This window comes from Calliphora vicina, chromosome 1, assembly GCF_958450345.1.
Source record: "Calliphora vicina chromosome 1, idCalVici1.1, whole genome shotgun sequence".
Classification (NCBI taxonomy): Eukaryota; Metazoa; Arthropoda; class Insecta; order Diptera; family Calliphoridae; genus Calliphora; species Calliphora vicina.
Window position 1 is genome coordinate 15955296 of NC_088780.1, and position 13891 is coordinate 15969186.

The 13891-nt window shown below is 31.8% G+C and overlaps 1 protein-coding gene across 3 annotated transcripts in view; it reads left to right on the plus strand.

Moving 5' to 3' along the window:
- Positions 1-13891, plus strand: part of smash (smallish) — a 231827-nt gene that overhangs the window by 189307 nt on the left and 28629 nt on the right. For all 3 annotated transcript variants that reach the window (XM_065499139.1, XM_065499138.1, XM_065499140.1), the window contains one exon: positions 2291-3532. In XM_065499139.1, the coding sequence (XP_065355211.1) occupies positions 2291-3532 (1242 nt within the window). The remainder of the gene's footprint in view (positions 1-2290; positions 3533-13891) is intronic.

Below are 13891 nucleotides of genomic sequence, written 5' to 3' on the forward strand. Positions count from 1 at the left end.
TTCGAAACTGATAAATTGGGAATTTGTTTGTTCTTGAAAGAAAACTTTGTTATTTAGCTTTTATAAATTCTTGATCAATTCGAAATTTTAAGTGAAAAAATTGAAAACTCGTTTTAAATGATTTTTCATCTGTTCCATTATAAAAAGTGTCTCGATTTGAGAACAACAAGTGAAAGTTTAGGAGTGTATGGCGCCTTTCAATTTATAAATGAAAACCTTCGAATATATATTAATTTAAAGTGATTCTGAAAGTCCTTCCTTTTCATTTACAGAATAAATATTGACACTGTAGGGTGGGGGTTTAACTGCGCAATAATATTTGAAAATGAGCAAGACATAGTTCCATATTTAGAAGTGTAAAATATATACTCTTCAGCTTAATATAAAAAACTTTATAAAAAATTAATGAAAACGTTGAAAAGGCCTTTCAAATACCTTTCATTTAATATACAAATTGTCTAAAATTGTTCAGTTCTAGTTCAATTCTTGTTCAGCTCTAATTCAGTTCTAGTTCAGTTCTAGTTCAGTTCTAGTTCAGTTCAGTTCTAGTTCAGTTCTAGTTCAGTTCTAGTTCAGTTCTAGTTCAGTTCTAGTTCAAGTTCAGTTCTAGTTCAGTTCTAGTTCTAGTTCTAGTTCAGTTCTAGTTCAGTTCTAGTTCTAGTTCAGTTCTAGTTCAGTTCTAGTTCAGTTCTAGTTCAGTTCTAGTTCAGTTCTAGTTCAGTTCTAGTTCAGTTCTAGTTCAGTTCTAGTTCAGTTCTAGTTCAGTTCTAGTTCAGTTCTAGTTCAGTTCTAGTTCAGTTCTAGTTCAGTTCTAGTTCAGTTCTAGTTCAGTTCTAGTTCAGTTCTAGTTCAGTTCTAGTTCAGTTCTAGTTCAGTTCTAGTTCAGTTCTAGTTCAGTTCTAGTTCAGTTCTAGTTCTAGTTCAGTTCTAGTTCAGTTCTAGTTCAGTTCTAGTTCAGTTCTAGTTCAGTTCTAGTTCAGTTCTAGTTCAGTTCTAGTTCAGTTCTAGTTCAGTTCTAGTTCAGTTCTAGTTCAGTTCTAGTTCAGTTCTAGTTCAGTTCTAGTTCAGTTCTAGTTCAGTTCTAGTTCAGTTCTAGTTCAGTTCTAGTTCTAGTTCAGTTCTAGTTCAGTTCTAGTTCAGTTCTAGTTCAGTTCTAGTTCAGTTCTAGTTCAGTTCTAGTTCAGTTCTAGTTCAGTTCTAGTTCAGTTCTAGTTCAGTTCTAGTTCAGTTCTAGTTCAGTTCTAGTTCAGTTCTAGTTCAGTTCTAGTTCAGTTCTAGTTCAGTTCTAGTTCAGTTCTAGTTCAGTTCTAGTTCAGTTCTAGTTCAGTTCTAGTTCAGTTCTAGTTCAGTTCTAGTTCAGTTCTAGTTCAGTTCTAGTTCAGTTCTAGTTCAGTTCTAGTTAAGTTCTAGTTCAGTTCTAGTTCAGTTCTAGTTCAGTTCTAGTTCAGTTCTAGTTCAGTTCTAGTTCAGTTCTAGTTCAGTTCTAGTTCAGTTCTAGTTCAGTTCTAGTTCAGTTCTAGTTCAGTTCTAGTTCAGTTCTAGTTCAGTTCTAGTTCAGTTCTAGTTCAGTTCTAGTTCAGTTCTAGTTCAGTTCTAGTTCAGTTCTAGTTCAGTTCTAGTTCAGTTCTAGTTCAGTTCTAGTTCAGTTCTAGTTCAGTTCTAGTTCAGTTCTAGTTCAGTTCTAGTTCAGTTCTAGTTCAGTTCTAGTTCAGTTCTAGTTCAGTTCTAGTTCAGTTCTAGTTCAGTTCTAGTTCAGTTCTAGTTCAGTTCTAGTTCAGTTCTAGTTCAGTTCTAGTTCAGTTCTAGTTCAGTTCTAGTTCAGTTCTAGTTCAGTTCTAGTTCAGTTCTAGTTCAGTTCTAGTTCAGTTCTAGTTCAGTTCTAGTTCAGTTCTAGTTCAGTTCTAGTTCAGTTCTAGTTCAGTTCTAGTTCAGTTCTAGTTCAGTTCTAGTTCAGTTCTAGTTCAGTTCTAGTTCAGTTCTAGTTCAGTTCTAGTTCAGTTCTAGTTCAGTTCTAGTTCAGTTCTAGTTCAGTTCCAATTCAGTTCCAATTCAGTTCCAATGCAGTTCCCATTCAGTTTCAATTCAGTTCCAATTCAGTTCCAATTCAGTTCCAATTCAGTTCCAATTCAGTTCCAATTCAGTTCCAATTCAGTTCCAATTCAGTTCTAGTTCCTTCTCTAATAAGCTTTACTTATTTATAACTTTACTAAATTTCTTCATTATTTAAAAAATCATTAAATTCTTTTCCAACTTAAACTAAACAATATTTCTTTTTTTCTCTCTTTTGCAGAGTGACAACGCTGCCGAATTGGACAAGGCCATAACCAACAGCACTCACCATAAACCAGCCACCACAGAAAGCACAACACGTGAATATATTTCATCGCCCGGCTACGAGACCTCTTCCAGTACAGCACCAGCTAGTTCGCCCGATCCATGTGAATACACCTACGAAGGTGCCATACAAGACTACAAACAAAGAGTATCACGAGCCGCCTCCGGACTCACCTCCGTAGCCCTCAACAAACTCACCAGCCAACAGCAACAGCAGCTGCATCAACAAAACTCAAAAGAGTCCACACCTGAAAGACCCCTTAACAAGGAGACCGCATATCCACCCCGGCGTGGCAGTAAAATCGAAGATCGTCTAATGGGTTTCGAAGTGCAATCGCCCAGCGAAGAGTGCATGGAAAAGAATAAGGTGGATGTGCCCAAGATTGATATATCCAAGAGGAAAGAAATCTTTGAATGCAACGAAACACACAATCAAGAGTCAAAGTCTCAGCATGCGGCCGGAGGTAGTAATAACGCTGGCGTTCCCAGAGTAACATTAAGAGATCGTTTTAAGGTCCAGGAGACCAACAGCAGCGAGACTTTGACCGAACAGCCGAAAAAAGAACTGAAACGTTTGTCGGGCGACATCTGCAGCATTAAGGAGCGCATGCAGAGTTTGGAGCAACAACAGCATATAGTCAATGGTGCGAATGGTGCAACTAAAACCACTGCCAATAAATTAGTCGATATGCCAGTGCCACCGCTAAAGGAGCGATTATCTAGTTTACAAAATGCTGCAACCAAAGAAGAGGCACGCAAGCCACCAGTTAAGCTGGTCGATGCCCGCCAGCTGGAGATTATGAAAAACGAAGAGGAAAAGGCCCAGCAAACTCTTAAAGAAACGAAAAATAATTTAGAAGCTGTCAAAGAAATAGCTAACGAGCAGGATCTTAAAGCCCAGCAAATGGAAGAAATCGATAGAGATGACAGCGGCATACATACAGCCGATGATGTAGAACTCGAACTGGAACGCAATCAGGCCGATATGATGAAGAAAGAGCAAGAACTTAAGCTCAATGCTGCCATCGAGGCCTTGGCCAAGGAGGAACAGCAATTAAGTGAAGCCGCCAATGCAGTGAATCAAATTGAAGCTGAATTTGAAGAGTTAACTTTAGGTTCGGTATCACTACCGCCTTTGGCTAGCAACTCGAATGCTTCAACGGCTTCAGCCATTACTAATGATCATATGGAATATAGTGTAAGTTCTACTAACCCATCAACAACATGTAGTTCTAGTTCTAAACCTAATCTTAGTATGATTGATCAAAATAATAGTAGTTGTAGTGAAAGTAGCAATAGTAATGGTAAAGGTATTGATAGTAGTGGTAGTAATACGGTGAAGGTTTTAGATTTTAAGACAGCTTCAAATTTACGCCGCAAACCCACAAATGAAATGGTTCATGCTAAGAACTTGTTGAGAATCTTTAAGGATACTTTTCAAAATGACATTGAGCTAGATGAGCACGAGGTCAATGAGGAAAATGAAACGAAACATATTAAGGAGGAAGAGACCTCTATGAAAAATACGGCAGCTGATTTAAGCTTAAATATTAAGACACAGGTTTTTGAAAATTCGAAAAATAAGGAAACTTTCGAGACGGTAGCAGCTGAAGGGCAATCTCCTTTAGCATCTACTGCTACTACACCTGCTACTCCAAATCCCCAAACTCCTAATACTCCCCACTCTTCTTTGGCATCCACACCCAACCCCCAATCTCCTCATACTCCCATGTCAGCATCCATGATACCCCGCTGTATGACCCCCTTGGGTAAACCCCCCATGTCCCCACAGTCCATAAGATCTACCACCAAATTTGCCTCAGCTACTCCGCCAGGCAGTCCTTCTTTGGCACGCAAACATGATTCACAATTTAGCATTAATGGCCGGGTGGAGATATTCAACTCCAAGACCATGACTTCTTCCCCAAATACAAATGCGAATATAGTGAAACCTACAACTCCTACTATGACCACAAAGAAAACACAATTGCCCTACATTAATGCGTCAAAGAATACGCAATCTAATAATATCGTGTTACCAACGCAACAACAGCAACAATTGCTACAAGAGGCAACCACAAAACAGCAACCACCAACAACATCAGCAACTACAGTTATTGAACCGTTGTCAACGACTAGGCAAAACCAGCAACATGATGATGGAAAAATTGAACAAATGAAATCAATGCCATCACAACAAATGGTTAATGAACCTCAAACGAAGTTAGATGGAGAAACTTATCACCATCATCATCAACAACAACATCAACATCAACCAAATCAAAACACTGAGTTAGTCAAGCAGCAACAACAGCAACCTGAAGTTGTTGTATGTGCTCCACCCATCACCATAGTAAATCCAGATGAATTACCGAAACCCAATACGGTTAAAAACCTTTCTAGTTGCTTTCAACAACACACTAGCACTCCAATAGTAACGAAACAAATAATACCCAAACCTTTACCACGTTCGCGCATACCACAGGCCACACCACCCCCATCTCCCGTAATGCCAAGAAGACACACATGCTACAACTCGGACGATGGCAAACAAGAATTAGATAAACTTTCTCCCAGCTCTTCGCCCCTGGAAGAGGAAAAGAAATTGTCAGTGATTTCATCATCCTCAACTTCTTCCTCATCTACAGGCAGCACTGTAATAGACAACTCCAAAAAGTTATCTATAATATCCAATGTTTCCAGTACTTCGGGCGATGTGACACCCACCCTAGTAGAAACTAATGCTCAAGTTCATAAGGAAGAGGAAAAAGAAAATTCGGAACATGTTAAGGAATCTGATAAAACTAAGGAAGTTCCCAAACCGGCCAAAGTGTTGGATAAAGAACATACCAAAGCTTTAGTAGATGAAATGATTAAGGCCGATACACACAGCAGAACGTTGATATTAAATACCAAAGATTTGAAACCAAAAACTTTAACACCCTTAAAAATCAATGTGGAACAAATCAAGCAAGACCAAACCACACCTTCTACACCAGTCTCCTGCTCAGCAACACCCAAAGATGTAGTTTTGCAAGGAATCCCACCATCAACTCCCAAGTCTCCCAAATCTCCTTCATACTTACCTTATACCACACCATTGGCAGCTTTACACTCACCCAAATCAGAGCTTTTCAAAACCACAACTCCCCTAGTTGTATCCACACTCTATGACAAGTATCAACCCACTCCTTTGCCACCCACAAATCAAAGAACTCCCTTGGCTCCTTTAAAGCCTACTAAACCTGCAGAATCCACTCCCACCATTGTAATACCCGCAGAATTACCTCCTCTACTCGATTGTCCTCCCAATGAATCTACTCTTTATAAATTGGCCTCTTCAGCTCCCCATTCACCCACCACTCCCCACACACCCACCTCTCCGGGATCTCTTAGCTCCGAAAAAAGTATGGCCATAGATTCAGCCTTATGCAATAGCCTGCTAACCTCTTTGGCTGCTGCTCCTACGGTTCTACAACGTCAGTTTACTGTGGAGGAGGATGCATGTCAGAAAGTAGACAAGGATACATTACCCTTTCATGAGGGTTCTACCGGCTTCAAAGATATCTCCAAATCGGATATAAAACGCTGTGATGGACTCAAACCCTCCTCAGCAAACAAACTACAAGGTTCCACACCCCAACGCCAAATAACCGTAGAAGAGGAATTGTGTCAAAAACTGGACGTACACGAGCTGCCCGATGGCAAGCAACAACCCATAACGGGTTTCAAATGTATTTCACCCACAGAAATACGCAAATGTGATAATTACTTTGAAACTGGCTCAGGAAAGCCCTCAAACAAAACCAATTCAAAACCCAACTCCCCCATAATGCAGGCCAGAGAAGCTCACTCTAAGGCCTTGATAGAGACCTGTGAAAAAATCATAGCCGAAGAACGTTTGGCCAGCACTCAACTGAAATCTTCTTTGCCCAGCTCTCCCGTAGCAACTCCTCTCATGCAAAGGAAATCCAAAATACCCAAACCCATTACATCCTGCTGCAAGGCCACCGAATCTCTTACAGAGGCTGACTATAGAGAAGCCCAGCCCCAAGAAGACAATAATGGTGTTATAGCTCGCATGCATGTGGTAGAGACCCAAATCAAGGTAACCACTACCACACCACCAGACTCACCTAAAACAGTCTTAAAACCACCAGCCTCTCCACAACCTCCCAAGAAAACCAAAAACATATTCGATTTCCTTAAGAAAAACTTTGGTGTCGGCGGTCACACCGCCAAAGAAGAACCACCAAAGCAAGAGCAGCCACAAGCTGAAAGCTCAAATTCGGCGGAAAACAAAGTATTAGTATTATCGGAACAAGAATTACAGGATTTGGAAAAGGTTAAATATGATGAAATCCATACCTATGACAACTCCAAGTTCTATGTACCCGCTGCTGTGGTAGATGATTTCGAGGAAGATGAGGCTACTCCTCCGCCTCTACCCAAAACACCAGCCCCGGTTAATATAGAAATAACACGCAAAGTTATAACCAATGAAATTTTGGAAGATGGCAAAACTGAAAAGGACTTAACCAAAGAAATTGATGATTTATTGGATGATGAATTGAATAAATTGAATCATGAAATTGAGGAGTTGGAGAAGGCGGGCAAGAAGTAGGAAGTAATGAAGGAAGAAAGGAGATTTTAAAGTGGTATTAAGGGGAAAAAGAAGTTATTAAAGGATTTAAATTATTGGCAAAACAATTCATTGGTTTAAGATGATCTTGGAAGTTACTTACAAGCATTTTTAAGTTTATAAATAAAAGTAATGTAAAGAGTGTGCAGAATTGGAAGTGTAAGATAAAGGAAGCCAACATGGAGTACTGTGGTTTAGGATTTAAAATCGTTTAAATTGTGGTCTGTTAAACTGTGAAGAACTTGAAATTTGCAATATTTGTGTTTAGTTAAGAGTTGTTTTACCTTTTGTTCCAAAGTTCTTTTGAAATAAGCTTAATTTTTGTTATATATTGAGCTCCTGTTATAATAAGCAGCTGCTTGTTATCTATTAAATAATTGCATCAAATGATAACAATTTACATTTGAAAGAAAACTAAATTTTTCATTCTTTAAAGTTGTCTTCATAAAAAGCCCTCTTCTATATAGTCTCTTCTAAAAGTTCTCCGAAAAGCTTATTTGTTCACATTAAAATTAAAGGTTTTCTCTACAAACTCTATAGAAATCTAAAAGCTTTAACAATTAAAGCTTTATTAGCAAACAAATTACAAAAAGAAGTGAAATGTTTTATGTTATAACTACAAAAATGCGTCTTTTTTCACAAAAGCTTTTATGATTCCTTTAAAGTAATTCATATAAATTGTATATTTTTCTCAAAAGCTTATAGTTTTACCAATAAAGCTTTAAATTCCAAGGTGAAACTTGTAAGTAATTAATCTAAATTATGTTTATTATATTTTGTTTAAAGTTTAAATTTTTTTTAATAAAAGCTTTATTATTTAAAGGAAATTTTGATTTTTTAAACACCAACAATAAAGCTTTTTTTTAAAAGTAAAAGCTTTTGCTTAGGAAGTTTTTAAGGATCTTAAATTATTTTTATAAAATTTTCTTTAAAGCTTTAATTTTTTATAAAAGCTTCGATTACAAAAGCTTTTTGGTTAAACAAAATTTCTATTTTTATATATTCTTAGAGGGAATTGAAATACAGGAACATGAAAAGACTATAATTTGAAAGCTTTTTTAGTAAAATTAAAAGCTTTTAATTTCCCTTTATATTTTTGTCTTAATCTTTAATTTGCTGATTTTAAATAAAAGCTTTTTGATTGAAACAAAGTTTAAAAAAGCTATAATTTTAAAGCTTTTTTTGTTAAAGTAAAAGCTTTTGCATTAAATTTGAAGACAAATGTGAAATCATTATAAAAAAGATGAATTCCAATAATTAACGTTTTGTTTTTGTAAAAAGCTTTGATTTTTTAAAAAAGCTTTTTTTAAGAAAATTACGATTTTTTGTTATAAATATGAAATTGTTAAGCAGATGATTAATTTAAACTATTTTCTTAATATTTTTGTCAAAAGCTTTAATTTGCTGATTTTAAATAAAAGCTTTATTTCAAAATGTTTTTATTGAATTAGATGTAATATACAAGAGATTCAAAAGTCTTTGGATTTAAAACGTTTTTAGTAAAATAAAATGCTTTATTCCTAAATATACAAAAAAAATCAAAAGCTTTTTTATGAAAATAAAAGCTTTTGTAATAAATATGATGAAAAACGTGAAATTATTAAGGAAAAGATCAATTTCAATAATTTAAATTTTATTTTTTGTAAAAAGCTTTAATTTTTAATAAAGCTTTTTTTAAAAAAAAAATTTTTTTTTTTTATTTTTGTAAAAAGCTTTAAAAATTAAAAGATTTTCCCCTAAATATAGAGAAAAAGATGACAATATATTACCATTTATTATGGTTTGTAGAAAGCTTTTGATTTTTGTTTATTTTTTATTGAAAAAAATTTTTTTGTTGAAACAAAATTTGGGCTAAAAGCTTTACACCTAAATATGAAGAAAAAGTCGACAATATATAACCATTTTTTATGATTTGTAGAAAGCTTTTGATTTTTGTAAAATTTTATTTCAAAAGCTTTTTTTGTTGAAACTAAATTTATATTTTTTTTATACAAATTTGTAAAGAATGTAAAAAATAGCATTTACTTTGATTGTTTTTTTGTATACAAATTAAATTAAAACAGTTAAGATCTTAAAGCTTTCGATTAATATGAAAGCTTTTGCACAAAATATGGAGAAATAACTAAAAAAAATACCTGAGTGATTGTTTTCTACAATATATTACTTTTTTTGTTTAATAGAAAGCTTTTGGTTTTTTGTTAAGTTTTAATTCCAAAAGCTTTTTTTGGTTGAAATATTTTTATATACATAATTTGTAAAGAGATGTAAAAATAGCTTTTACTTTGATGGTTTTTTGAAGACAAATTAAATTAAAAGAGTTAAGGTCTTAAAGCTTCTGGTTAAAATTAAAGCTTTTGAACTAAATAAGGAAAAAAAGAGTATTTTTGAATGAGTGATTGATTGTTTAATTTATTTTTTGTTCAAATCTTTTATTAATTGGAATTTGATGTGATTAAAATAAGCTTTTGTTGATTTTTTGAACAGTAAATTTTGTAAAGCTTAAGTTTTGCAGCTTTTGTTGAAGAAAATTGAAACAAAATTGCAAGAATAGAACAAAATATCTTTCAATTGTATTTAGTTCAGAGGAAAAATATCGAATGGAGGCGACTTTAAAGAAATTAGCTCTGTTACTTTAAGAAGCTTATGGTTTATAGCTTTTTGTAGAAGAAAGCTTTTAGTTGCAATTCAAAGGAAGAGGGAGAAACATATCAAATCGACCAACATACATTTGTGAAGATTTATATTATATTACAACAGTAAGGGGTCACCTTTTTATGAAATAATTATTACAAATTACTAGAAAAGCTGTCTTATTAATGAATGATATTTAAGCTTAAATCAGCAGCAGAAAACCTTGAATCATTAAGTGTGTGTGTCTTTTCTTTTTTAATACGTATTCAATTAAAACCACTTTTTTTGTTACAAACTTGTTAAAGTTTACCGTTCTTAATCTTTTAAATAATTGCATAATAATTAAACTTGAAATTATTTTATTATATTCAACAACTGCAACTGCAAAAAGAAAAATACTGAAATTTGCATACAAGGAGACAGAGACTGAGCAATTGACATACACGGCCAGCAACTGGTTTAAATCAGAATTTTTATTACATTATTTCTTGGACTTTAGTTGGTATTTACAGTCTTACAGTTAGTTTTTTTTAAACACAACCCATTACTGTCTTTATAATATGAACATTAATTCATAAATAAATCCCTTTATTACGGTGGCAAACAGAAGAAAAAAACACACAACCTACATGTCAAATAGGCCAATAATAAACATAAATAATTAATAATTAAATATTTATTATTTGAATAAATATTATTATTTAATTGAGGAAACAAGATTTTATGTTAAAAGCAAAAAATAAAGAAAAAAACGAAAAATATTCTATTATACCAGACAGACACCATGACACATTAACTAGCGATTTGTATGATTTGTGTTTCATTTGCAAATTCATCATTTAAATAATATAGAAAATACTACATATTTTTATTAATACTCATATAAAAATGTAGCTCGGCTACCTACACATTTTTCTGTTCCTTTTGCAATTGTCTTAATGTGTTTTTTTTTTTAAAAAAGAAAAATTTATACTCATTTTTTTTAATTTTTTCATACTTAATTGTCTAACGAATATTTTTTTATATATAAACTCTTTATAATGTTTCTTTTTTTATTATAATTAAATAAATAAATTAACTACTCTTCAAAACTGTAAAACAGAATAAACTTGAAATGAAAAAAAAAAAAACTAAAAGAACAAACGTATACAAAATGTTGTTTTCTTTCCAAACCAAATCAAATCAAAAAAAACCTTCAAACTCATTTTCAAACTCTTAACAACATTTTAACTTACATTTAAACTACATTTTTTTATAATTTAATTACAATACATTATTAATATTATTCTAAACACTAAAAACTTTCATTTATAACTTGAAAAAGTTCAAATTCATTTCAAAATCTACTAAATCAGCTTTATTTACAAATGTGTTACACACTGTTACAACTGTTAGCTATTGTTTACAGCGTTCTAAAGCAAAGTTTAGTTTATCATAATGTTAATAACATTAATGTTATAATTGTCTCTTTTTAACATTTGCTTATATACACAACAGGGTGTTTCCCAAAAGGGAAATTGAAATCAAGCTTGTTTACAGAGTGAGTCAAATAACAAAGAGTGAGAAATATAATAAAATCAATAAATCAATTTATTACTACAAGATAGTTTTAATAGCTTTTAGCTACTAAAAGAAATATGCAATTTTCTATAATGAAAGGAAAATTTTTAGTTTATTTAAACAGCTCTAAAACAATATCAAAATTAACCTCAATTATTTAGGTGATCCCTCAAAAATGATGGTAAATAATTTGGAGGCATATGTTTCTCATTAGAATTTACAGCTGTAACCTGCAGTTCAGAATCTTTTATTAAGAAATATTTGTTCTTAAGACGGTAGTCTGAGTATAAGACGATAGTCTGAGTATAAGACGGGTAGTCTGAGTATAAGACGGTAGTCTGAGTATAAGACGGGTAGTCTGAGTATAAGACGGTAGACAGAGTATAAGGCGCTAGTCAGAGTATAAGACGGTAGTCTGAGTATAAGACGGTAGTCTGAGTATAAGACGGTAGTCTGAGTAAAAGACGGTAGTCTGAGTATAAGACGGTAGTCTGAGTTTTTTACTAGAAAAACGATTTTACTGTAAAAACATTATTTACAAAAAAAAAATGTTTTAATCTAGAAAAAGTTTTTTACTGTAAAACCGTTTTTTACTAGAAAAACGTTTTTACTGTAGAACCGTTTTTTACTAAAAAAAAGTTTTTACTGTAAAATAGTTTTTTACTAGAAAAACGTTTTTACTGTAAAACCGTTTTTAATAGAAAAACGTTTTTACTGTTTTTTACCGTTTTTTACTAGAAAAACGTTTTTACTGTAAAACCGTTTTTTACTAGAAAAACGTTTTTACTGTAAAACCGTTTTTTACTAGAAAAACGTTTTTACTGTAAAACCGTTTTTTACTAGAAAAACGTTTTTACTGTAAAACCGTTTTTTACTAGAAAAACGTTTTTACTGTAAAACCGTTTTTTACTAGAAAAACTTTTTACTGTAAAACCGTTTTTTAACAGAAAAACGTTTTTACTGTAAAACCGTTTTTTACTAGAAAAACGTTTTTTTTTATTAGAAAAACGATTTTACTATAAAACTGTTTTTTTACTATAAAAAAGTTTTTTACTATAAAACTGTTTTTTTACTATAAAAAAGTTTTTTACTATAAAACCGTTTTTTACTAGAAAAACGTTTTTACTGTAAAAACGTTTTTTACTAGAAAAACGTTTTTACTATAAAACCGTTTTTTACTAGAAAAACGTTTTTACTGTAAAAACGTTTTTTACTAGAAAAACGTTTTTACTGTAAAAACGTTTTTTACTAGAAAAACGTTTTTACTGTAAAAACGTTTTTTACTAGAAAAACGTTTTTACTGTAAAAACGTTTTTTACTAGAAAAACGTTTTTACTGTAAACCCGTTTTTACTAGAAAACCGTTTTTACTGTAAACCCGTTTTTACTGTAAAACCGATTTTACTGTAAAACCGATTTTACTAAAAAAACGTTTTTACTGTAAAATCGTTTTTTAATAGAACAACGTTTTACTGTAAAATCGTTTTTTAATAGAACAACGTTTTACTGTAAAATTGTTTTTTACTAGAAAAACGTTTTTACTGTAAAACCGTTTTTTTACTAGAAAAACTTTTTACTGTAAAACCGTTTTTTTACTAGAAAAACGTTTTTACTGTAAAACCGTTTTTTTACTAGAAAAACGTTTTTACTGTAAAACCGTTTTTTTACTAGAAAAACGTTTTTACTGTAAAACCGTTGTTTTACTAGAAAAAAGTTTTTACTGTAAAACCGTTTTTAATAGAAAAACGTTTTTACTAGAAACCGTTTTTACTAGAAAAACGTTTTTACTAGAAAACGTTTTTACTAGAAAAAGTTTTTACTAGAAAAATGTTTTTACTATGAAAACGATTTTACTATAAAACAGTTTGTTACTACAAAAACGTTTTTAGTATAAAACTGTTTTTTACTCTAAACGTTTGAAAAACGTTTTTACTGTAAAACCGTTTTTTACTATGAAAACGTTTTTACTATAAAACTGTTTTTTACTATAAAAAAGTTTTTTACTAGAAAAAGTTTTTCTGTAAAACCGCTATAAAAACGTTTTTACTATAAAAACGTTTTTAATATAAAAATGTGTTTTACTGGAAAAACGTTTTTACTTAAAACTGCTTTTTTACTGTAAAAATGCTTTTTTACTGTAAAAACGTTTTTAACTTTAAAAAAGTTTTTACTATAAAAACGTTTTTAACTATAAAAACCAACCTTTCTAAATTCAGAAATTTAAAAAATTAAGCTTTTATTTATCAATAAAAAATCAAATTTAAAAAATACATTTTACAAAGAGTTTCAATAACTTTAGCCAATAATTTGAATTTGTTCAAATGAAATTGAAATTTGTTTAAATTTTATTAGCGTACTTTAATATTTGTGTAAGAACCCCTACAACTAGTCAAAAGCGCTAAAAGCTTTTCTCTGCAACCACACAACGAACGTTAGTTTTAAAAAATACAGCTTTTATCTCTAGAAAACTGTTAAACAAAAGCTCATTATTGTCTTTCTTATCATTACTCACTCTGTAAACATTTAAGCAGCAACGGTTTTTCTTCTAAGTCTCTATTAATAATTATAATATTTGTCATGTTTATTTTGATGTTGTATTTTTTTGTTGTTTTGTATTCTTTCTCTCTCTCTCTCTTTACATGCCTGAACATGTTTATTAAACAAAATATATTAAACAAATAATAATAACGCTCTACTATATCTACGCTCTTACGCTTACAATATG